General features: G+C 47.7%; 1 protein-coding gene across 10 annotated transcripts in view; it reads left to right on the plus strand.

Annotated features, from left to right (window-relative positions):
• TOP6BL (TOP6B like initiator of meiotic double strand breaks) overlaps positions 1-26,761 on the plus strand; it is a 2,208,219-nt gene that overhangs the window by 302,005 nt on the left and 1,879,453 nt on the right. For 8 of the 10 annotated variants that reach the window (XM_078660852.1, XM_078660845.1, XM_078660847.1 and 5 more), the window contains one exon: positions 7,175-7,225. In XM_078660852.1, the coding sequence (XP_078516978.1) occupies positions 7,175-7,225 (51 nt within the window). The remainder of the gene's footprint in view (positions 1-7,174; positions 7,226-26,761) is intronic. The other 2 variants (XM_078660843.1, XM_078660850.1) reach the window with 1 other exon arrangement.

The raw sequence follows: 26,761 nt of genomic DNA on the forward strand, positions 1-26,761 counted from the left end.
TCAAGTAAGTTGAATATATCCAGTACACCACTAATACTAAAATAGAAATAGTGCACTACTATTACTAACAAGCATTGGAATAGCCAATAGGTCTCACCTTTGGGACCTGCTGCATAACTAAATACTTATAAGGTCCCAAAAGCGAGACCTATTGGCTATGCCAATGCTTGTTTCATTCTCTGCAACTGTGCGCTTCTACCTGCCTAGCACAGGCGGGGAGCACGCTCCGATGAGAGCAATGTTTTTTAGGCAACCAGCTGGCTTTTGCTGGAAATACTTTTCCTATGCAGTGTTTGTTGCAGTTTGTGGTCTGCCTCGCTACTACTCTTATTGGGAGTATTTTTGATGAACAGTCACTGTGGGCTAGCGGTTAAGGTCTTGGACTCTTCCTCTGAAGGTAATGTGTTTGAATCCTGGTGTTTCAATGGTAGAACATCTTCTACTTCGTGTGATATCTTCCCCGTTGGCTGGGGTGATATGGACACAGATTTGTCAGTTTATATTTTTGTAATTTTGTATTTATATTTAAGCTGCCTTCGGTTGCTTTATTTCAGCTGTTTGTCGGATTTCATCTGTTGCTGCCCACTCCACTGGGCGATTAAAGGACCGAATTTGAGAAAAGGTAGCTTGCTCTTGGAGCTCTCTTGGTACTGGCGTTCCTGCTCCTCTGCTGGGCTAGGGAGTGGAAATAAGGGTTTGCACATTGCTTTTGGAAGGTCACATTGAATCGCCTGTGTGGGCGGTCTAGTTATCACTTCATTATTGTCCTTCCTGCTTAACAGGACGACACATGGTGGGTGTAGCCCCCTCTCTGTTGCTGGGTAACATGGGGAAGCGGGCCTGTCTGGTTATTTAGATGCATGTTGTCCTTTCTCATTTGCTATTTGTTGGACATGGAGGCAGTGGCGGCTGGTGACATTTGAAAGTGGTGAGGCGTAAAATGATAATCATACTGCACCGCGAACCCCCTAAGGAGGGTTCGGGGGGATTTCCCCCCGAACAAATTTTGAAAAAATAGTGGAAAAATGGTGCATTTTCAAGCAAATTTGAGAAAGCAGGAAGGTTAATAAAGCAATTGTGAAAGTGCAGGTATTATAATATTAATTCTATTACACAAATTCTTTTCCTTGACAGAGAGCGTTCTGTTGTATGTGTGTCAATGTCGGGGATATTTATTAACTGCATTAATTTTAGTCGTCCAAGACACAGGGGATGAGGGCTAGATTGTGGGTATCATGCCTTCTCCCTATGGATACAGCTTCTGAGCAGAAGGGTGACGGGAAAGTCCTGGGCGACCATAAATGCTAAAGGGCACTGGAGCCGTGAGCTGTGCATTGTTAAGGGTATTCTTAATTTGTGGCCTGGAGGAAAATGCAGACGTGCCATCTGAAGCAGTAATTGGCAGATAAGCAAGAACACAGTCGAACAACACACACGTTCATTGAAACGTCAAATCATAGTGTCTTTTGGGGCGATCGCATTTGTTTAAAGACAGTGACCTTGACTGCTGATGCTTGTTTGCTTGTTTGATAGCAGTCGCTAGGCGGGATAAACACAGGCTGCAGGGCCCCTTAGATGTCATCACTTCAGCACATACGAGAAACTCCGTGCCATTACTGCACACCGCATTCCACCACACATATTTCCTGGGTGCACGTCGTCAAGCTCCCGCCTTCAGCGCATTCCCAGCGTGGCTCTGATTGGAGGAAACTCATTGGGCGTCCTATTAAGCCCCCTTTCACAGTGCACTCCAGTGAGAGTACTCATGAGCGTATCATGGGAGTGTGACTGCACTTTTTAAAATGCTTACATTATCATTCCCTCTCGCAAAGAAGGGATGTGCAACACCCCCACCAACTTTTTTGGGCGTGGGGATTATAATTGAAATCGACTTATGTACTAATGGGTCTCATCACAAAAAGTGTCTTCGGGTAGAGGGTCACAAAACGACTTTTTAATAAATGTAATTAGTCAGGTGGCAATTTCGACCCCCCAACTGCTCCCAACTCTACCCCCTCCCTTACAGCCCCCGCCCCCTCCCCAAGTGTGTGGCTGCCAAAGCAGGGGTAACGTCTATCTGGGACAGCAGCCCTCCGATTCGGTAGTTGCTTTCCAAAGCGGAAAATATGTGTTTTTCTAATAAAGCTTGTGTCCACTAACGGAATAGGACTGCTTTAAAAAAAAAAAGTTCCTAATTTGGGAAGACTAGTGCCTGTTGCTACTCACAACCCACTCCCGCCCAGAATGCCATCTGCCACAATCTGTTACCAACCCAACTAGAGCAAGGGCTACTCAGGAATGGCAGCCACAAACTCTCCATACCTTCCTTTCCAAATGACAAATAGAGGGGGCGCCTGTTTCATACCCCCTCCTATTTGCGATTTGGAAACCATTGCTAAAAGAGTCAGAAATAATTTTACGACAACTTTGATTTTGCAAATCGCTGGTTTGTCAATGCAAAAGGGCAAGTGCATCCTTCACTTGGAATATTTTAGAGTTAGAGCTGCAGGCTACTAGGAAATAGAGATAGGCAACCGCTGCTCACTGTTTCCAGATGTGCATTCTGCAGGGCATGCAAACATTCAGAACATTCCCAGTTAAATGCATTCACTTTAGAAAGCACACCTGTATGAAAATGCATGCATTGCTGTGCCCAGCATGAACACATGCCTGCATTATACAGCCCTGGTACATTCCAGGAGAAATTAAGCATGAGCAAATGTCCCAGGTATTTGTGAAAATGTGCAACGGGTAGTGCATAGCTCCATGCAGTCTGGTGCAGTACCGCTTAATAATTACAGTCCCAAAAGTCCAGTCGCCGCGGCACTGCTTTAAGTTAGTTCCGTGGAAATCTTGCCCTTTTGCGTTTTGCCAGGTTGGCTGCTGAGCCCTGACTACCCCGGCTGTATGCCATCTTCCCCTGATGCCACGGCAGCCCCAGGCAGGGTCCCTGTGGGCCTGGGCTCCTCTACCTCCGCCACTACCTTCCTGCCCTTCTCCAGGTCATCACCCTCTGACAACATGGCCCCACTCCCAGCCATAGTGGTCCACGTACCAAACTTGGACCACCACGGTAGCATGGCGTCCAAATTGGTCACTAAATCAGGCTGAATAGGCGCTCCCACTGGATTCACTCCCCTTGGCGCGCTCGGCCTCACGGGCACAAGCCTCCTTGCCTCCTCCTCTGGTCCCCTTCCGGCTGTCACAAGGGCCCTGGTACCTTCTCTTCAGGTGTCTGCGCCGCGGGGGCACTTGACTTAAGTTCCTGCCCTGCTTGCTCCTAGCTCTCTTAGGCACAGGCAGAAATGCTGCTTTAGGGGCCACCTCACCCGAGTGAGCCTCTCTTCTGATCCCCCTTACCCACCGGCAGGAGGGTGGGTCCTCAACTCTGATAAGGACTGGTCCATGGTGTCCAGCCCTAGACAGCATTCCAATAACTTACCAAGAAAGAAATTGTCTGGCCGCAAACGGCCTCCTTGCTCCCTTCCCTGCATCCCCTTCACAAGCACGATGAAGTATAACCAGTAGCTCCAACAAACACTGGCTGATTAAAGGATAACCTGTTTTTTTTTAATTGCTGCCCTTTAACAACCACAGCTAAGCAATGCTCCTATCCCCAAACTACAGTAGCCCTTCCTCCATGCTGCTACTTTTACTCAATGCCCTTCGGTTTGCACCCACGGAGATCGGCAATGCTTGCACCCTCGTGAGTCGTGACCCTCCATTTAGACAGCCACAGCCAGTCAGCCTGGAAGCCAGTCACATGCATCTAGTTACTAGGTTCGATCGTTACACCATGGAAATGGTTTGGTCAACCAGTTTAACTTACATGGGGACGCGGTTGTGCTACTCGATTTCTTCCGACCGATGCAGCAGTCAGACTCACTCACACTGCACACAAAGCAAAGCAGGCTGCTTAAGCAGGTCCATGATTCAGAAAAGGGGTTGGTGATGAACAGAGTGTCTGAATTAAGCAGACCACTCTTACCCAGTCCAAAGATCAGGGCTTGATCCACCACCGTTTTTTAGCTCACTGCACCATCCCAGCTCAGAACCTGGCTACATGCAAATTAGTCTGTTCCTGTCCCAGTGCATGATGGGAACAGGGCAAACCAAACTACCAAGCGAATTCTTATACTGGGAAGGAAACAAGCTTCCGGGGACCGGTTTCTGGCATTTCAGCCATCGTCGGCCCGGCTTGCTTGAATCCTGATGGTGCAATGAGCAAGGGACTCACATCTGAGTATACCCTTCCACGCTTATGGTGGACAAAATGATTCAGAAAAGGGGTTGGTGATGAACAGAGTGTCTGAATTAAGCAGACCACTCTTACCCAGTCCAAAGATCAGGGCTTGATCCACCACCGTTTTTTAGCTCACTGCACCATCCCAGCTCAGAACCTGGCTACATGCAAATTAGTCTGTTCCTGTCCCAGTGCATGATGGGAACAGGGCAAACTAAACTACCAAGCGAATTCTTATACTGGGAAGGAAACAAGCTTCCGGGGACCGGTTTCTGGCATTTCAGCCATCGTCGGCCCGGCTTGCTTGAATCCTGATGGTGCAATGAGCAAGGGACTCACATCTGAGTATACCCTTCCACGCTTATGGTGGACAAAATGATTCAGAAAAGGGGTTGGTGATGAACAGAGTGTCTGAATTAAGCAGACCACTCTTACCCAGTCCAAAGATCAGGGCTTGATCCACCACCGTTTTTTAGCTCACTGCACCATCCCAGCTCAGAACCTGGCTACATGCAAATTAGTCTGTTCCTGTCCCAGTGCATGATGGGAACAGGGCAAACCAAACTACCAAGCGAATTCTTATACTGGGAAGGAAACAAGCTTCCGGGGACCGGTTTCTGGCATTTCAGCCATCGTCGGCCCGGCTTGCTTGAATCCTGATGGTGCAATGAGCAAGGGACTCACATCTGAGTATACCCTTCCACGCTTATGGTGGACAAAATGATTCAGAAAAGGGATTGGTGATGAACAGAGTGTCTGAATTAGGCAGACCACTCTTACCCAGTCCAAAGATCAGGGCTTGATCCACCACCGTTTTTTAGGTGTGGCAGGGTATACTCAGACATGAGTCCCTTGCTCACTGCTCCATCAGGATTCAAGCAAGCCGGGCCGACGAGGCTGAAATGCCAGAAACCGGTCCCCGGTAGCTTGTCTCCATTCTGGTGAAGAATTGGCTTGGTAGTTTGGTCTGCCCTGTTCCCATGATGCACTGGGCCAGGGACAGACTAATTTGCATATAGCCAGGTTCTGAGCTGGGATGGGGCAGTGAGCTAAATAACGGTGATGGATCAAGCCCTGATCTTTGGACTGGGTAAGAGTGGTCTGCTTAATTCAGACACTCTGTTCATCACCACCCCCTTTTCTGAATCGTTTTTGGCCACTATAGGTGTGGCAGGGTATACTCAGACATGAGTCCCTTGCTCACTGCTCCATCAGGATTCAAGCAAGCCGGGCCGACGAGGCTGAAATGCCAGAAACCGGTCCCCGGTAGCTTGTCTCCTTTCTGGTGAAGAATTGGCTTGGTAGTTTGGTCTGCCCTGTTCCCATGATGCACTGGGCCAGGGACAGACTAATTTGCATATAGCCAGGTTCTGAGCTGGGATGGGGCAGTGAGCTAAATAACGGTGATGGATCAAGCCCTGATCTTTGGACTGGGTAAGAGTGGTCTGCTTAATTCAGACACTCTGTTCATCACCACCCCCTTTTCTGAATCGCTTAAGCAGGTCCAGGCAGGCAGGTGGTCCGACCTAGGCACACACACAACGACTGGTCACGACGAGCCCGACGATGAGTAGTCAGTCACGCGGTCCACTTAGACTGACTCTCTCACTTTGACTCATCCTCGACTACTCTACTTCTACTTTCACTTACTTCAGGTCAGTTGTTGTTGTGGCACTGCAGCACGCGCGGTGACGTCCCGACAGCGTAGAAATGGCCAATCACCGACGACATGGCTGGATATAGCCATATGTGATTGGCCATACTGTGCGGCCCTTAGCAAAGCAGCCAACACCCACGCCGGCACCATCCTGCTGCATCAGCAAATCCTGGCGCAGCTTTAACAGCGCCATTGCGCCAGGATTGGCTGAGAGCAGGAAACTATCTGCCCATTATGAGACCGGGACCCCGGGTCCCTGCCTATGTCCAGTAGTGCTAGAGAGGGGGGGGGGAGGGAAGGTCTGAACTGTACGCATGCGCGGGCCAGTCGAAATATGGAGTACTCTGGGATTTTACATGCGCAGTCACCCCGCTGTCTGTGTGCTGCCTGCCTGTCACTCTCTGCCGCAGCCCCGCCCCCCATGGCCCACTTCCTTATGGATGCCTGATTCTGTCGGGCTTCTCCCGGGGCCGGTAGCGCTCGGGTGTCTGAGTCAGTGCACTCGGCTCAGATTTATTTTAAAAAAGTTATTCATGCATCATGTTGGCAGTGTGGTCGTCCATGGCTAGTGGGGCAACGCCCCAACGCCCCCAATGAACGCACCGCCACTGACTGTGGATCAAACCAGTGTCCTTGTTACAGACTTTTTAAGCTAAAATGTTGGTATTATTCCTTTCACGAAAGAAGCGATGCACCGTATTGGTTAATGTGTGAGAATTTTCTGATGCTGCTCAAGCACTCATGAAGAACAAAATTCCTGTGCAAAACTGTATACATTAACCTCTAGTCTACTTCCTGAGTTTCCCATGTGTCTGTCTGACAAGATATTCATTTGCTGGTTTTCATAAAAGATTCGTAAGAAATACCACATTTGCTATTGTAGCTCGGTCATACAACCAAATATGTTTGTGGGAACTACTCTAATAAAACATTTTCTCTGTAAACCAAATATATTTGTGGGGCCTACTCTAATAAAACATGTATCCTGTTAACCAAATGTTTGTGGGGATTACTCGAATAAATAATTTATTATGTAATAAAATCATTGTACTAAAGACTGGATGATTTATCTGACAAAAGGAACACATTTCTTTGAGCTAGTTCTATTGGAAAATGAGAGGAAAGAATGTTTGGCCATAGATAGAGATGACAGAAAGCTGTCATTGGAGATATTACTGAAAGTTTTCACTCGTTTTGTACATATTTATCTAAAATATTGCACATTGTTGATGTTGCGTTTCTTACATTGTTTATCAATCTTGTGTTTTTCAAAGTTGCAGGTGCAGGAGAGCTGGGCTCCAGTATAAATGAAAAACTTCATGAAGGTAAATATTGTCTTTACAAAATTGAAAGGAACTATAATGTCACACTAGAAGACATGAAGTATGGTTTTTCAAGTTAAAATGTGTGTTGTAACCATTCTTCAAGGCGTTTCTTTCTGTTTCTGATGTACCTGTCCATTATGTGGTGAGACACAGCAGCTCCGTAGACATTAGCTCAATGACTCCAACAGCTTGATAAACGTATTTTACCTCCACAGAGCAACAAACCATTGTATAAAAAAGCATTTGCAATGCAATAGGAATCTCATTTGTGAAAGTTTGAGCTATTGGCGTTGTAAATAACAATGTCTTTTACTTAAAAAATGTAATTGGGGTGGTCCTGGTCCTCGCTGCTGACAAAGAAAGTGAACAGGGGGTGCAGAGATTACAACAGAGCTCTGCTGTGGCCCAGCCTCTTTTTAGTTTCACTTTTTTATATGCCAAGCAGCAGTAAAAGGGAGCTCACCCAGTGTCTCTTTTGCCATGTTTCCAAGTTTGGTTTTGCGTGGAGACTTTGCTGAGGTACCCCCTGCAGTCACTACTACGAAAATGACCACAGCACAGCCAGTGGCGGCTCTCAGAGGGAGTGCTGCCGGCGGTGGGGTGGGGGTAATGGAGTCGGACAAACGACGGCAAGGAGTAAAGTAAGTAAACAAAAACATATAACTATTTACCTTGCGCTTGCTGCATTGCAGAGCAAATAGTCTTATTTATTTATTTATTTTACTCATTGCCGTCATCTGTCCGATTCCACTACCCCCGCCCCCCGCCCGCAGCACTCCCTCTGCGAGCCGCCACTGAGCACAGCTCTCACAAATTCTAACTCATGAGGGTTGTTATCTTGTGCAAGCAAAGGCTGGGTTCCTCCTTTCCTGTTTTTAGGTCTCGCCTGTCGATGCGCATGCGCATCGAGCTTGCGAGACTATGGGGGCTTATCCACTCTTTATCCAACTTGCAAGGAATCGTGGCGATTCCTTGCAGTGCCCGTGACTTTTAAGCTCAATGCGCATGTGCATTGAGCTTAAAAGCGCGTGCACAGCCGCCCGCATTCCTCCGACACCTTTGAAGTGAAGCTTAGCTTCACTTCAAAGGCCCGGCTTCTTCACACCCACATGCCGCTCTGCCCCGCTCCGCCCCCTCCCCTGAGTCATCCTGCCTGCCCAGACTTCTCCTCCCCCCTACTTACATCCCGCTTTCACTTGTTAACTTTACCGCTGTCCGGGTGGTTCCATGTTATTTCTTTAACTACCTGCTCGTGACTGCCCGTCCTCGTGCTGGCACTGTGCTTTCCTCTGTGAACTTTAGGACTTCTCCATATAACTGTGGCATTCCAGAAATTCGTCATTGGAACGCAACGTGCAACGCATTGACCCGACGTTGCTCTTTGATTGCGCACCTAGAAACCTTGACGCGCAAACCAGCTTCATTCTCCTTGGCTGACACACCCAGCAGCCTTTACAGACGGACAACAGCGTGTACAACAGCTTTGTGCCAATACTAACGTGCACACCAGCTTTGTGTCCATTTTATGTACACAGCAGCTCCATGCTCTATCGCTCACGCGCACAGCGACGCTGTGTGCACTTTAATGCTCATTCGCTGGCACGCACAGCACATTTGTGCAAGTATTTGCATGTCTACCCTGCAATCCTTTCGCTGATACGCACAGCTTGATTTTAAAATTGTGTGTATAAGTTACAGTTCACTCGCTGATGCACACAGCAACTCCGCGGCGCTGACGCGCACAGTTGGATTTTAAATTGCGTGCCTACTTTACAGTTTACTCACTGATGCGCACAGCAGCTCCATGCTTTCTTGCAGACTCGCACAGCAGTGCCCAGTGCAGACTTTTACGTTCTTTCGCTGACACGCAGAGCACTTTTGTCCCTGTTTTTAGCCCTTCCACTTACTTGCACTATAATTGTGCCATCAACCGCGGCTTCAGCGGGTCTGTCCTGGTGATTTCGCGCTCTCCACTAGTGTAGGCGCCATCTTGGGGGTAGGAAGGATCGACAGGTGAGGGAGCGCTCTAGCGGTCAGGCTGACCGGGTGGAGGCATTGCAAACTACACCCTATAAAAGGGTTGGTTGAAGGTAGGTTGGCCTGTTAAGGCTTGCCTCGCTTCGCGCTGCGCTGTGGCAACTAGGCGCATTGTATTCTTTTAAATATCCCGTTTTTTGTCTTTGTGTTTAAATTAATTTAAAAGCACTTTGCCCCTGTTTTTAGCCCTTCCACTTACTTGCACTATAATTGTGCCATCAACCGCGGCTTCAGCGGGTCTGTCCTGGTGATTTCGCGCTCTCCACTAGTGTAGGCGCCATCTTGGGGGTAGGAAGGATCGACAGGTGAGGGAGCGCTCTAGCGGTCAGGCTGACCGGGTAGAGGCCTATTTAGACGCATCATGCAAGCGCGCAGCGTGTGCGCGCGGCGTGTGTGCCGCAGTGACGCCGGAGTCACGCCAGAGTCCAGCCCGTCTGCGCCCGTCCGCGCTGAGGACGAGCTGGACGGCGGGGAGCCTGGACGTACCAACGGTGAGTGTACGGATTACTGCTACACCTGGCAGGAAATGCAAAATCTTAGGCCATCTATACGGCCCTGTCATTATAGGCATGCCCCAGAGTCATTTCAGACCCTTGTGGGTTGCCATTGTTTTCGGCATATCCATTTGGGGCCGGCTCCACCGGCGGCTCATATACCGCTAGTAAAGAGTACTGATTCTGGAATCCAGATGAGGAACGATCAGGGGTTCCTCATAAATGCGAGGTCTTTGATTAAAAATAACCTTGCTTTTAAAGATTTTGTTCTGCTTAGACAACCCGCATGGGTTTTTATTACTGAAACGTGGGCCAAGGACTCCTCGGGACCGGATCTGGTCGAGGCTGTACCTGATGGCTACTTGTTGGCAAGAGAGGACAGAGTGGAACGTGTTGGGGGTGGGTTGGGCATTCTCTACAGAGACTGCTTTTCCTGCCACACCATCCCTCTCACTATACCGCTAAGCTCCGCCCAGGCCCTCCAGTTCTCTATCAGTGGACCCTATGCAGTACCGTTCACTGGCCTTCTCATTTACAGACCTCCGGGTACTAGGTCTGCTTTTAGCCAACACATGCTCAATTTGTTAGAGCCACACTTTGGCTGCGAGCATTTTACTGTCCTGGGGGATATGAATTTCCATTTGGAAAATCTGGAGTCAAAGGATACTATATCCCTATTGGACATTTTTTCCGGTTGTGGGATGAAACAACTAGTGAATGATCCCACCCATCAAGCAGGTCATGTGCTTGATGGGGTCTTTTCTAACGACCCCCGGCTTATCTCTGGGACCCCCATCCCTCTCTCCTGGTCGGATCATTTTGCGATCCCTTTAGAACTAACATCTCCGACTGTCAGGATTAAGGGAAATCAGCCTAGCAAAATGGAACTGAGACGTAATCTAAAAAATATTTCTAATGAAACGCTTGCCCCTAGATTACCTAGTAGGATGCTTTCCAACGAGGAAGATGTAGGGAAAGCAGTAGACAGATTTGACGCTGCTATTAGAACGGCCATGGATGATCTGGCCCCTGCCTCACTCTGCTATTCCGCGAGGAAAAGCCCCTCGGCACCGTGGTTTTCCGAATCACTAAGACTCCTCAGACAGGGAGTTCGAAAGCAGGAACGCTTGTGGAGGACTAGCTGGGATCCGCGAGAGAGGGATAATCATAAATCCCTCCTTAAACAGTATAAAGCTGAGGTTATAAGAACTAAACAAGAGTATTTTACCTTGCTGACCTCCTCGCTCTCCTCGCCCAAAGAGCTGTTTAAGATCGCTGACACGCTTACCTCTTTGAAAATACCGGACCCCGTGGTCAGTTCTCAGCGGCTCTGTGATGATGTTGCACAATTTTTTCAATCAAAAATTGTGGACATTTACTCGGCCTTAGAATTTCAGAGGTCGGCATTACCTCCGTCTCAGAGCGTCCGGGTCCCTCCACTTACACCCTTGGAGGAGTTACCGTTAGGGTGTTTTTCCAGCTTTCCCCCGCTCGCCATGGTGGATCTGGAAGTTCTCCTTTCGAAGACTAGGTCGGGGTCTCCTCTGGACCCTTGCCCTTTAAAACTTCTTAAACAATGTAAGGAGACTCTTCTGCCCTGGCTGTTAGAGATTATGAATAGGGCAATGAGAGAGGGGACCTTTCCACTACAATGGAAAAAAGCGGTGGTTAAACCACTGTTAAAAAAGCCTACCTTGGACCCGGGAGTCCTTAAAAACTTCCGCCCCATTTCACTGCTCCCAGCCCCAGCAAAGATGTTGGAAACCCATCTGAACCAGCATCTGTCTGCTTTCCTGGAAACCTCTGGCCTTCTAGATCACTCGCAGCATGGATTTCGGAGAGAGCATAGCACTGAGTCAGCCCTTACCACGGTGCTTGATAACATCCGTACCAGGGTGGATAAGGGCATGACCACTCTCCTCATCCTATTGGATCTTACGGCTGCGTTTGATACCCTGTCTCCCTCAGTGTTAACATCACGGCTGAGGGAGATAGGGGTTGAGGGGCCGGCACTTAGTCTGCTTTCCTCCTTTCTTGGCCAGAGGGAACAGAGAATTAAGCTGGGGGAGTTTCTATCTCCATCCCTCCCTGTGCGTTGTGGGGTCCCACAGGGGTCGGCACTAAGTCCGACCCTCTTTAACATCTATGTGACCCCACTCGCCAGGCTTATTAGATCTTTTGGGATGGAGGTAGTCTCCTATGCCGACGACACACAGATAATGATGTCTCTCGCCCATCCGGTCATCTCGGCTGCCTCCAATTTTAGACACTGTATGGAGGCAGTGGCTCAATGGATGATCTGCAATTCATTGAAGCTTAATGGCGAGAAGACCGAAATTCTGGTGTTCGGAGGCAAGGAGGACATTTGGTCAGCGGAATGGTGGCCTTCATCTCTCGGAGTGTGCCCTATACCCACCGTCCTGGCTAGGAACCTAGGAGTTATGATTGACCCTCATCTAGGGCTGGGACAGCAAGTAAGCAGGACCATCTCTACTTGCTGGGGCATAATAAACATCTTGAGGAAAATAAAACATTATCTGTCCCCCCCAGCAAGAAAGCAAATAGTACTTGCACTGATAGGCTCAAGGCTGGATTACTGCAATGCCCTATATCTTGGCATTAACAAAAGTCACATCACGCGACTTCAAATGGTGCAGAATGCGGCCGCAAAGTTTGTATTAGATCTGCCCAGGCGGGCCTCTGCTACGGCTGCTAGAAAAGCACTGCATTGGCTCCCAATAGAAGCCAGGATTTCGTTCAAGTCCCTCTGCTTGATCTATGGGGCCCTGGCCTCAAATAGGTCAGGAGGCATAAGGGATCTGCTAAAAATGTATACCCCCTCCAGATCCCTGCGCTCGGCCAATAAAGCCCTGCTATCTGTCCCCCGTGTCCGTAGGGCTAGGTGGGGTGGCAGAGCCTTCTCAACCCTGGCCCCAAGGCTGTGGAACTCTCTGCCTTCTGACATTAAAACCCTTCCTTCAAAGCAGGCCTTCAGAAAGGCACTCAAGACATGGCTTTTTGCCAGTGCATATCCTTAGCTTGGTTTCTGCCTTTTTTGATCTTATTTTGTTAGGCGCCTTGATGCCTACGGGCTTAGTTGCGCGGTATAAATTTCATTTCATTTCATTCATTTCATTTCATTTCATTTCATTTCATTTCAAGTATTTGGTCGTCTACCCTGCAATCTTTTCGCTGATACGCACATCTTGATTTTAAAACTGCGTGTCTAGTTTACAGTTCACTCGCTGATGCGCACAGCAACTCTGCTGACGCGTTTAGCTGGATTTTAAATTGCGTGCCTACAGTACAATCGCACAACACTTTAGTACAAGTATTGCGTGTCTACTCTGCAATCTTTTCGCTGATGCGCACAGCAACTCTGAGTGCAGTCTCTTTCAATCGCTGACACACACAGCACGTTCCCATCTAATTGTGTGTATACAGTACAACATATTATATCCTATGTCTTCATTAACAATATAGTGTATCTGTACTGAATATATATCCAGCATTTCAGACTGCATTTCAGAGCTTTTAGAAATGTTTATGGCTTTTTTTTTTTGAAATTCTTTAGCATTGGCTACAGGAAACAAAAATGCTAAAGATTTACAAAAAAAACCCATAAACAATTCTAAAAGCACTAACTCTAATGCTGCGAGACCTATTGCATTTCCAATGCTTGTTAACTACATTGATTATTTTTTGGGGCTGAATCCTTTGCTAGGGCATGGACTGCGATTGACGAGCCCTGAAGAGAAACCTAAACATTTTAGGTGAGCAGAATAACTGCATGGCTCACGTTAGTGAGATAGGTAAGCCACCCGGAAATCAGTGCTGTTCTTAAGAACCCTCATAGGTACCATAGTGAAGTTTCAAGCCTTGGCAACAGCAAAGAACAATTCAAGCAGAATACGGCAAGCCACATCTAAAGAAAGGTGCGTGGCCGCCATTAAAGTGAAAGCGCAGCATGGGGCGCTTTTACAAAAAAAGCATTTGTTTGTCAACTTGACAAACAAATGCTTTATTTTTTGTTAAAGCGCCCCATGCCATGCTTTTACTTTAATGACAGCTGCGCCCCTTTGTTTAGACGCAGCTTGCTGTATTCAGCGTGACATTTTCAAGCTGAATACGGTGAGCCACGTCTAAAGAAAGGGGCGCAGCTGCCATTAATTAAAAGCACAGCATGGGGCGCTTTTACTAAAAAAAAGCATTTTTTGTGAAGCTGCATACAGCGAGCTGCATCTAAATAGCTGCCGCAGTTAAGGGGTTAATGGTCTCAAGAACAGAGACTTCACATAAACTGTCTAGAGAAGGTGTCTCCAACCAGTCGATTGCGAACTACCAGTAGCTCCCAGACACCTTCAAAGTAGCTTGCAGCCTTTAGTCCATTTTTAAATAAGCACAGAGTCCCATTTTTCTTTTAATGTTAAGGAAAGACTTTGTTCACTCTACATTATTATCATCAGGCTGCAGATAGCAAGGCCTGCTAATGAGCAGTGCTCAGTCAGATTTATGGGTTTAGCTGGGTCCCGGAGGTGAAGAACTAAAGCACTGAAGCATTTTACTCTTAAATAAAAGTAATTGTCGACTCAATATTGGAGCATGAAAACAAAATTACGTTTCTGAATGTTTTTAAATGATAGAAAATGAAAATGAAAAGACACCTTAATTATTAACTCTTCATTTTAACTATAACCCATTTTAAAGTGTCACATTTACAAGCAGCAGGCGTATTGCTCCTAGTGGCTAGCAGACACTGTACCATATTTTTAACTGAAAAGTAGTTTTTTTTTCAAATGGGAGAAACTTAAAGTGAAGAAACCTTTTTCACTGAAACACTAAGTATTAATGTCTTTCTCCACTTTGAATTATGCCAAATACTTCCTAATGTTTTATGAAGCAAGTTTATTCATCTACAATTACTCCTATTTAAACAAATGTATTTTTCTGTTATAAATACGGCACCATGTCTGCAAGCCACTAGGAGCAAGATGGTTGGTGTTTGTAAATGTGACACTTGGAAAGGGAAGAAAAGGGAATGATGTTTTATGGAAATCACATAAACAAAGTTAACTGTTCAGTTTAATATTCTGTACACAGTGACTTATTTCATAAGTGCAAAAATACAGCCATTATTTTAAGTTGCGGAAATTTAAAGTGCAAAAAAAGTTCCATAGTTTGAACATTTTTGCAGAACATTTTTCTTCACTTTAAATTTCTCCCATTTGTGTCATACATGTAATCGTGCCACATATGGTGAAAGGTAAGTCCTGCGCCACAAGTACATACGCCACAGTCTCTCAGTCTCTCATACACATATATCCCATTCATAACAACACATGTATATACATCCCCAAAGGTCACGCTCTCACTGACACATATGGCAACCATGCCATAGTGCCCTTAGTCAAAGTACTTTTTTTAAACCATATAATCTGGCTCTATGGACATTAGGCTCAAAGCCAATTAAACTGGGTGTAGGGCCTGTGGAAACGATGCGCGAGTTGCTTAGCCTTTAGTAGCGCACAATGATTTTCAAGGTTCAGAACTAGTTCTCACTACAAAAAATGTTGGAGACTCCTGGTCTAGAACTGCTAGAAGGGGTCCTTCGCTATCTGCTGTGGGACCAAGGACAAAGTTCAATGCTGTGTGCTTCTGAAGATTGACAATGTCTCAGCGGTTCGTTATGGAATCTCTGGGAATTCTGCCTCCACAAAAATTTATAATTGATGGCAGAGAATCTTCCGGGATCACAGAACGAAGTGATGGACTGGCAGTCCAGACACTTCACTGATGCCAGCATGTAGAGGCTGAATTCGCACACATTCCAAGACCTGTGTCTGATATGGGGCCCCTTTTCGGTGGACCTGTTTGTCTCCAGACTGGACCACCAACCGGACAGGTTCTTCAGCTGGAGACCAGACCCTCTGTTAGCAGTGACGGATGCGTTTCCTCAGGACTTGAGTGTAGACAGGGGATATGGATTCCCTCCTTTATGATAATAACACAGCTATCTACACAACTGAGGAGACAACAAGCGGGCATGGTAATAGGGGCAGCTTTATGGAGATCTCAAGTCTGGTATCCAGTTCTGATGGAACTTTTTGGGGCTCTTCCAATCTGTCAATCCCTTTTTCGGGATCTCCTTCAGGATCCCAGGGGAAATCCTCACAGCCTGGTAGTGGAGGGATCCCTGAGACCGATTGCGTGGCGGATTACAGGCAAAAATGGAAAGTCCCAGGCCTTTCAGGACAATCTCAGTCCCTCCTTTCAAAAGCCTAGGCTGACTCCACCACCAAGAAACACAGAACAGCCTTGTCACAATGGCTGGGATGTTGTATGCAAAGGGGTGTGGATCCCATGGGATCCGATGTTGTGCATGTCCTTAATTTCCTTTCTGCGTTGGCATCACAAGGTTTGTCTTAGTCGGTAAAAGCTTTCTGATCCTTCATTTCTGCGAGGCACAATCCCATAGAGGGTAGCTCAGTGGGCAAACATCCAGTGGTGAGAAAATAGAGAAAGGTCCGCCTTGCTAGGAAACCTAAACCACAATACTCCGTCTTATGGGATTTTAATACAGTCATTAACCTGTTCCTTTCCAGCCAAAACAGGAAAGAGTTGTCCGGTAAGCTGGCTATGTTACTTTGTTGTGTTTCCTTAAGAGGGTTTCAGATGTCCTGGCTCTGGACATTTCAAGTAAGATTTTTAATCCGGAGGGAGTCACATTTCAAATATGCAGATGAACAAAGTCTAATTCCAGGGTGGCGTCTTACCCCTCCTTTGCAAATAATCACAAGCTCTGTGTGGTACAGTGCACAAAGGCGCATGAGAAAATGACGGTGGATACCTGTCCTCCAAGAGAGCACCAGCTCCTCATTTGCATAAAGAAGCACTTTAAGGCAGTTTCCGCTCCCACTATTGCTAGATAGGTCATGCAAGAGGCATGCATTAACAGTAGTGTTGTGGGGGCTCATTTGGCTGGGGTCCACCAACTCTATGTTCAAACATTTCCATTTACATCCAGTGATGAATATGGCTTCTGATAGAAATGGGGTTTCTGGGTGGTTACGGTATGCACCTAGGCCAGGCAGAACCCACCACTCTAGTCAGGGCTAGTCAGTTGCACACCAAAGATAACATGTGCTCACCCTCTGGTAGCTTGGTACAGAGCAAGCAGGCTGATCATCAGAGGCAATGCCTAAAGCGTTTGTGCATCACACTCACACAGCAACACAATGACTACACCACAAAAGAGACTCCATAGAGGGTTATATAAACATATGTATTGTATTGTACATAGAATCAGACCAAAACAACATGAAACATGAATACTGTGCACAATATGCAGTTGCTCGGATAGTATCTGTTATCCTGAACACGGCTAGACCAAAAAATGACATACATAAAAATACTTTTCAAGTAATGCAGCATGTTTAGAAACAGAAACCTATATGGCAAGAAAAGCTCATAAATCAAAGTAGGCACACGTAGGGCACAGAAACCCCTGCACTCCTACTAGCAGGGTTACGGAAATTTCTATGGGCTCCCACGATAACAAGGCGTAATACCTAGGGCATAGAAGTGCTTGCACTCCTATTGTATGCGCTACAGGTATTTCTTCCACTAAAGGATGTGTCCCTTCTATTGTACCATGCATGGTACAGCCAAGGAATGCCCTCAAAGCAACAAACCTCCTCAGCAGGGCACAAGTCGTAAAAAAAGAAGTGGGGGGACGCTGTCACCGGAACTGACGTCACGACAGGAAGTGACGGCCCGAAAAGTTCCGAGCTCCTCGTCCCAGAGAGGCCAAAGAGTTAATTCCAGCTGTTTGGCAGGGGGGATTGGCGTCCCCCGGTAAAATAAGTGGGGGGACGCCGCCCACCCGCGTGGTACCCCGACTCGAGCCCTGCTCCTCAGGATGGGGCCAGAACCTTGCCCCCTAAGGTCAGTCCGAGAGGGGACACAATTTTGTGGGGCAAGTGGAGACCTCGCTCGGTCCATCACTTTCCTTTATTAGAACCCAGTTGACCACGAGCGCTCTGTGCATCTGTCTCCAGGCTGATGAGGGCTGAAAGCCCGAAACCGGTCCTTGAATGCTTGTTTCCAGTCCAGGGGGGACCTGGATTGGCAGTTCGGGCTGGACTGTTCCCATGGGGCACAGGGTCAAGACTGATTTGCATATAGCTGGGTTCAAACTGGAAAGGCATGGTGAGCAAAAAAACGATGGATTTGGGCCCAGATCACTGTACTGGGGTGAATGTATGACATTGTTCTGCATTCTGTCCATCACCTGTTGTTTTTGCTTTTGTCACCCCGAGTGGGACGGGTATGCTCAGACGTGAGTCCCGTGCTCTCCATGCCACTGGAATCAAGCTATCGAGGCTGATGAGGGCTGAAAGCCCGAAACCGGTCCTTGGAAGCTTGTTTCCAGTCCAGGGAGGACCTGGCTTGGCAGTTCGGGCTGGACTGTTCCCATGGGGCACAGGGTCAAGACTGATTTGTATATAGCTGGGTTCAAACTGGAAAGGCATGGTGAGCAAAGAAACGATGGATTTGGGCCCAGATCACTGTACTGGGGTGAATGTATGACATTGTTCTGCATTCTGTCCATCACCTGTTGTTTTTGCTTTTGTCACCCCAAGTGGGACGGGTATGCTCAGACGCGAGTCCTGTGCTCTCCATGCCACTGGAATTAAGCTATCCAGGCGGATGAGGGCTGAAAGCCCGAAACCGGTCCTTGGATGCTTGTTTCCAGTCCAGGGAGGACCTGGCTTGGCAGTTCGGGCTGGACTGTTCCCATGGGGCACAGGGTCAAGACTGATTTGCATATAGCTGGGTTCAAACTGGAAAGGCATGGTGAGCAAAAAAACGATGGATTTGGGCCCAGATCACTGTACTGGGGTGAATGTATGACATTGTTCTGCATTCTGTCCATCACCTGTTGTTTTTGCTTTTGTCACCCCGAGTGGGACGGGTATGCTCAGACGTGAGTCCCGTGCTCTCCATGCCACTGGAATCAAGCTATCCAGGCTGATGAGGGCTGAAAGCCCGAAACCGGTCCTTGGATGCTTGTTTCCAGTCCAGGGAGGACCTGGCTTGGCAGTTCGGGCTGGACTGTTCCCATGGGGCACAGGGTCAAGACTGATTTGCATATAGCTGGGTTCAAACTGGAAAGGCATGGTGAGCAAAAAAACGATGGATTAGGGCCCAGATCACTGTACTGGGGTGAATGTATGACATTGTTCTGCATTCTGTCCATCACCTGTTGTTTTTGCTTTTGTCACCCCGAGTGGGACGGGTATGCTCAGACGTGAGTCCCGTGCTCTCCATGCCACTGGAATCAAGCTATCCAGGCTGATGAGGGCTGAAAGCCCGAAACCGGTCCTTGGATGCTTGTTTCCAGTCCAGGGAGGACCTGGTTTGGCAGTTCGGGCTGGACTGTTCCCATGGGGCACAGGGTCAAGACTGATTTGCATATAGCTGGGTTCAAACTGGAAAGGCATGGTGAGCAAAAAAACGATGGATTTGGGCCCAGATCACTGTACTGGGGTGAATGTATGACATTGTTCTGCATTCTGTCCATCACCTGTTGTTTTTGCTTTTGTCACCCCGAGTGGGACGGGTATGCTCAGACGTGAGTCCCGTGCTCTCCATGCCACTGGAATCAAGCTATCCAGGCTGAAAGCCCGAAACCGGTCCTTGGATGCTTGTTTCCAGTCCAGGGAGGACCTGGCTTGGCAGTTCGGGCTGGACTGTTCCCATGGGGCACAGGGTCAAGACTGATTTGCATATAGCTGGGTTCAAACTGGAAAGGCATGGTGAGCAAAAAAACGATGGATTTGGGCCCAGATCACTGTACTGGGGTGAATGTATGACATTGTTCTGCATTCTGTCCATCACCTGTTGTTTTTGCTTTTGTCACCCTGAGTGGGACGGGTATGCTCAGACGTGAGTCCCGTGCTCTCCATGCCACTGGAATCAAGCTATCCAGGCTGATGAGGGCTGAAAGCCCGAAACCGGTCCTTGGATGCTTGTTTCCAGTCCAGGGAGGACCTGGCGTGGCAGTTCGGGCTGGACTGTTCCCATGGGGCACAGGGTCAAGACTGATTTGCATATAGCTGGGTTCAAACTGGAAAGGCATGGTGAGCAAAAAACCGATGGATTTGGGCCCAGATCTCTGTACTGGGGTGAATGTATGACATTGTTCTGCATTCTCTCCATCACCTGTTGTTTTTGCTTTTTTCACCCCGAGTGGGACGGGTATGCTCAGACGTGAGTGCCGTGCTCTCCATGCCACTGGAATCAAGCTATCCAGGCTGATGAGGGCTGAAAGCCCGAAACCGGTCCTTGGATGCTTGTTTCCAGTCCAGGGAGGACCTGGCTTGGCAGTTCGGGCTGGACTGTTCCCATGGGGCACAGGGTCAAGACTGATTTGCATATAGCTGGGTTCAAACTGGAAAGGCATGGTGAGCAAAAAAACGATGGATTTGGGCCCAGATCACTGTACTTGGGTGAATGTATGACATTGTTCTGCATTCTGTCCATCACCTGTTGTTTTTGCTCCTGTGCATCTGTCTCAGCACACTCTCAAGAAGCAGGCAGAAGACCTATCCCGGTCCTTTGTTTCTGCGTCAAGACTACCCTGCCCAACAGAGTGCGCTGTGAAGCCGGAGGCGGGCAGTGCCTTTTAAAAAGGGAAGGGGGCTTCCCCAGCCACTCGTCACTCCTGAGCATCGCTGGGGGGGAAGACTCTGGCAGGAGGCTTCCCCAGCCACTCGTCACTCTTGAGCATAGCTGGAGGGAAGACTCTGGCAGGAGTACTGGCGAGCCTCAGGAAATGGTCCGCCTCCTCAGATCACAGCCTTGCCTAGCTGCTCTCACACGATGCAGGGCTGGTGGTTAGCTTGCTCTGCTTGTGCGGCAAGAGCACATTGTGGAACATGCCCAGGAATCTAAGAGGTCGAGCTTCTGTGCTGTGGTGCTGGTTTAGAAATTAAATGCGGTCCTCAGCACCTACCCATAAAAATCCTAGGCACATGGGGGAATCCAGCTAACAGGCCCTTGTCGGTGTTGTTACACCAGTATCACCACCCAGGTCGCTCCGTCTTGGTAAAAGTGTCCGAGCCTCAGTGACCCTCCAGGGCACATAGGAAATCAGGCAACATGAGGTGCTGTGCTCACAGAATGAGAGTAGTCTTTTATGACTTTGCGAGAACAGAGGGCAAGCCAACAAGCCCTTGGAGAACAATAGAAGGGCACCAAAGCAGGTAGCGGGCAGCAGGGCAGCACATAAAGGCAAGTTGCAAAGTGGCAGTCCCTCCTGCAGCCCAGCAATCAGCATACAGCAGGCCTACATAGCAAAGCAGTTAGCAATATAACGGTTCCCCCTGGCAGAACAACAGTCCCTTAGTAATATGTAGTTTTTTAGAGCCAGCAGCATCTGGATACAAGTCCCACACAGTGTCTAAAAACAAGGAGCCTCGCCCTAAGTGCGCCGGGTATACCCAGACATGGGTCCCGGGCTCACTGTGCCACTGGATTCAAGCTAGCCAGGTTGTTGGGGGATAAAGCCCTGAAACCGGTCCCAGGATTCTTGTTTCTGGTCCAGGGCAGACCTGGCTTGGCAGCTCGGGCTGGACTGTTCCCATGAGGCACAGGATCAAGGCTGATCTGCATATGGCTTGGTCTAAGCTGGGGTGGCATGGTGAGCAAAATAACTATGGATTTAACCAGATATATTGACTGGGGGAAATGTTTGATTTGCTCTGCATTACGTCCACCATCTGTGCGTCTTTTGCTTTCTCACCCTAAGTGTGCCGGGTATACCCAGATGTGAGCCCAGGGCTCACTGTACCACTGGATTAAAGGTAGAATGGCTGATGAGGGCTGATACCCTTAAACCGGTCCCAGGATGCTTGTTTCTGGTCCAGGAAGGACCTGGCTCGGCAGTTCAGGCTGGGCTGTTCCCATGAGGCACAGGGTCAAGACTGATCTGCAAATGACTGGGTCTGGGGTGGAATGGTGAGCAAAAAAATTATGCATTTTACCCAGATCTGTTGACTGGGGTGAATGTTTGATTTGATCTGCATTCCGTCCATAATCTGTGTGTCTTTTACTTTCTCGCCCTTAGTGTGTCGGGTATACCCAGAGTGGGTCCCCTGCTCACTGTGCCAGTGGATTCAAGCTAGCCTGGCTGATGAGGGGTGATGCCCCGAAACAGGTTTCAGGATGCTTGTTTCCTGTCCAGGGAAGACATGGCTTGGCAGTTCCAGCTGGACTGTTCCCATGAGGCACAGGGTCACGACTGATCTGCATATGGCTGGGTCTAAACTGGGGTGGCATGGTGAGCAAAACAACAATGGATTTAGCCCAGATCTATTGACTGGGGGTGAATGTTTGATTTGCTCTGCATTCCGTGTCCATCATCTGTGTGTCCTTCACTTTCTAAAAGTGGCATTTCTAGGAATCCAACTACACTAGTAAGCAGTATTTATCACCACTATTCTAAACACACCAACCATGGCACTCCACTCCTTTGTGATTGGGAATTAACACTTAAAAGTATGTAAGGAAATTCCCAGTGCTGGCCTATGAGAGGAGTAGACCTCACATCAGTGAAAACAAAAGAGGCTGTTTGTCACTACCAAGACTTGCCACACATAAAGGCACATTGTCTACCTTTTACTTACACAGCACCCTGCCCATGGGGTTACCTAGGGTCTACCTTAGGGGTGACCTATGTGTATTAAAAGGGGAGTTTAAATGCCAAGTTGATGTGGCAGTAAACTGCACATACAAACCCTACTGTGGCAGGCCCGAAACAGGTAAGAAAGGCTACTTCTGTGGGTGACACAAGCAGTACTGCAGGCCCACTAGTAGCATTTAATTTACGGGCCCTGGGAATATAGGATACCAATTTACAGGAGACTAACAAGTAAATAAAATATGCCAAACAGCTCTATACCAATCATACCAGGTTTAGAGGAGAGAGCACATGCACTGATTAGCAGTGGTAAAGTGCCCATTGGCTTAAAGCCCTTAAAAAGGTCAGACAAACAGGTGGTGGAAGTAAAAAAGTTTGAGGATAACCCTGCGGGAAATTTCCAGGGCCAGCAGCTTCCTTGGTGGACGGTTAGCTTTAAACCAGCTAAATCGTCACCTCCGGTCCCGACATACGTCCTTACTTTTCCATGTTATGAGGTTTTCATGGCATTGTGATACACAGTTGGCATACTTACAGTATATTGGAAGAAACACTGTGATACTGGAAATACGAGTAACTTCACTTCAGTAATTGATGTTGTTTTTCATAGGGAACGAACTGTCGAAACAGGATTAGCCATTACAAGTTTATTTATTTATTATTTATTTATTGAGTTTGTAAGGCTCTCAGCTACCCAAAAAGGGTTTCCTGGCGCCAGGGCGGACATAGGCAGCTTGCGGGCCTTGCAGTTACCGTTATTGATCAAACAGCCAGGTCTTAAGGTTTCTGCGAAAACTGATGTAATCTGTTTCTTTGCGGATGAAGGTGGGAAGAGTGTTCCAAATAGAGGGGCCCAGATAGGAGAATGATCTCCCTTCCATTCTGGAGAGTTTGACCTTGGGCACAAAAAAGTTGCCCAAGGTTTCAGATCTTAAGTGGCGGGAAAGTACATAAGGGCGCACAAGTGCTTGGAGGTATTGAGGAGCTGTGCCTGCTTTAATTCTGAACATGTAGCTCAGGGCTTTGAACTTAACACGGTTCTCCACCCTGAGCCAATGTAGGTCACGTAGATATCCGGAAATGTTAGAGGTCTTCGGAATTCTGCAAAGCAACCTGGCAGCTGAATTCTGGATTAGCTGCAGTCAATGGACCACAGCTTTGTTTGACCCCAAGTAAACAATGTTGCCCTTAGTCAAGTCTTTTTTTTTTTTTTTTTTTTTTTTTTTAAACATTTATTATAAGAATGTATCTACCAATCCATATTTTTTAGATTGACGTCATCATGTGGTGTTCTGTTTACTGCAATGTAACTTGTGAATCAAGTCCTTTGCTGAGTTTTCCTCAACGAGATTGAGATTCTGACATTTATATTAGAACAGTGAGTAATATTCCGGTGGGCAGAGGCATTTGGCCGTATTGCAAGATTAATAACATGGGTAAAATTGAGATGGGCAGTGGTAAGAATTGATATGTACAGAGCTACAAAATGGCAAAATACACAATAGCCAGCGCGTTTTCATGAAAAATTCCTCATTATAAATAATACCTTGTATAGAGAGATCACCCCAAAACAGTATTTTTAGGTCTCACCCACTAGACAGCGCATGGGTTGTCTGTTGCAAGACACATTGTCTGCTTATAGTGGGATTATAGCCAACCTATTACTTACAATTGGTTGGCTTTATTGTCAGTCTCATTTGCTTACTTATTATTCGTTAGCATGGGTGGGCGCTACTTCCCGTTCTTGTGTGTGTCCCTCCCTGGGGCATATATGCGTTACTTGTGTCCTTCCACTGCTCATCTTTCAGGCACTATTTTTCTCTTTAACCCCTCCCATGCTCATGAGCCACGGTGGTCGTGTGCCCATGACGAGCCGAGCTCGTCATAACGGTCAATACGCTCGTACGCGGGGCTAAATCCCCCGCTGTGCTGAACGTTCTGAAGAAATGGGCGTGGCTGTGATGAGCTCAGCTCGTCATGAGCACACAACCACCGCGGCTCATGACGAGCTGAGCTCGTCATGAGCACCGGGGCGCTGTGCGCGCCCCCCCTACCGCCCCCCAGCACAGCGGGGGAATTAGCCCCGCAGGCAAGGGGTTAAGTATTCCACAGGCACATGCATGTGTTTTCCGGCTCTCTCCCTTGTGTATTCCGCCCCCGTAGTGCTCCCATTGCTCTTCCTATACATGTGTGCTACTCCCCCGCCCACATTACTTTATTGCCCATGCGCTCCTCCACCCGGGTCCATGTTGAAGTTGAAGTTGAAGTTGAAAAGCATTTGTTGAGCGCACTAACACCCAACGGTTTCATGGCGCTTCTCCACCCAGGTCCATCTGGCAACCGTTTGCTTTCCTCCTCTCTGATCCATGTTGCTCTCTCTCCATTTTCTTCCCCCAACTGCACCCTCTGTGTTGCTTCTTCCCACTCATGCCTCCTGTGTTGCTTCCGCCTGCTCCAAGTGTTGTTTGCCCCCGCCCTTTGTTCTATCATCCAACCTTTTTGCTTCCCCACTCACCTGCACTACTTGTATTTTTTTTGTTTACCAACCCAACTTGGATTGGCACGCAAAAAGAAAAAAAATAGCTCATATCTTTTGTAGGCTAGTGCATTCTTGTTGCAGGGGCTTACAAAATGGTGTGGCCAGCTGCTTCCTAGGCTTTTACCCCTCTTTCTTAGCCATGCTGCACAGCAACCAGCATGCTTTACAGCATGGCTAAAACAATTGACAAAGCCAAAGGCAACACCTATTGGCTTTACCCATGCTTATTTAAATATAACGTGTAATGCTGCTTGTGCCACTCATTGCAAACACCTCTAAATATTCTAAGGGGCTTCAGGTCGACCTTCTTTTAGCCAGTGACTTCTATGGCTCACATATCTTCTGCCATTGGCTTGAGACGCTGTTAATCACTTCTTGGAATAGTCACATGAGTATTTGCATCTCACTTTCTTTCTATTGGTTGTTTGGGTGTAAAGGTCTACTCCCATTGCAGTTCATGAGGGACTATTTTACATCATTTTTCATACTTTACTAAGCAACTTTTTCCTTCAATTTTATGCTGCAGACTTTAAATTTATCATCAGAGTTTGACTGTGGCCATCAAATCTATTGCTTTTGGCAATGCTTGATCTGTTGTATTTCTTTTGAGGAATTAACCGTTGAACACTCTTCATATCCCCAATGTAACTACATCAGAACTACAAAACACACAATATACTCATCTCCTTCACAGCCCTAAATTATTTAATATGTCTGCCATATTCCCACCCTCCCTCCTTCCAGACTGCATACATGTCCTGGCATCTCTCTTCCTACATTGTTGTGTTGAGTAGACGCCATCTTGGAAGCTCACCTCTGCACTGTCTCGAATAACTTTTGTTCTTTTTGCAGGTCTAGTCACCAGAACTCGTCTCAACATTTTGGGTGAGGACTGTACCAAATGTTTCTGCAGGGGTTGCACAACTTGCTTTTTTTTTTTTTTTTTATTTAAAAAGAGAAATTTTTATTGGCATACAGGAAAAAGAACCATACAAAAATATATATATATGGGTGGTGCATACAATAGCGTTTTTTTTCCGTCACAGCCCGTTCGAGAGTGCGCGCTGTTTGTTTTCCCTTCATTACAAAAAAAAGAAAGGAGAGAGAGAAAGAAAGAAAAGGAGAAAAAGGGGGGGGAGGGGGGGGCTACTGGTGCTTCTTCAGGTGGTCATCGAGTGGGCGCCACATGTGTAGTTTGGCGTTGTGTTCTTTCGAGAAGTTGCCTGTGATGTTGTCTGCCCCTCTCAGGAAAGTGACCCAATTAATCCATGTTTTAAAGTTTGCTTTGGCTGTGTTTTTCCAGTTCGTTAGGATTATTTTAAGGGCTGCTGTGAGGAGTAGCTCCAGGAGTTCTCTCTCTTCTCTACTTTTTAGGTTCGCGGTTAGATGTTCTGTCGCCAGGCTTACGAAGCTGATTGTTAGGTCTGTTTTGAGCATATCGTTCAGGAAAGAGTTGATCTGTGTCCAGAACCTCCTGACTTTCACGCAGGTGAAAATGAGGTGTTCGAGGGTGCCCTCTTCTTTCTGGCAGTTCCACCATTTGTCAGAGTCTGCGATGCCGACCTTGTGAAGCTTGGATGGCGTCCAGTAGGCCTTGTGGAGCAGCCAGTACTTCGTTTGCGCTAGTTGTGGGGTGACTTTGTTTGTTGTAGCTGAACTCCACGTTTTTGCCCGCTCTATTCCATTCATTTGCCTGCCCAGGAGTGTCTCCCATGCGTTGGTGGCTTTCTTGTTCTGCGCCAGCGTGGAGGGGGTCAGGAGCT

The sequence above is a fragment of the Lissotriton helveticus genome, chromosome 9, assembly GCF_964261635.1.
Source record: "Lissotriton helveticus chromosome 9, aLisHel1.1, whole genome shotgun sequence".
NCBI classification, from domain to species: Eukaryota; Metazoa; Chordata; class Amphibia; order Caudata; family Salamandridae; genus Lissotriton; species Lissotriton helveticus.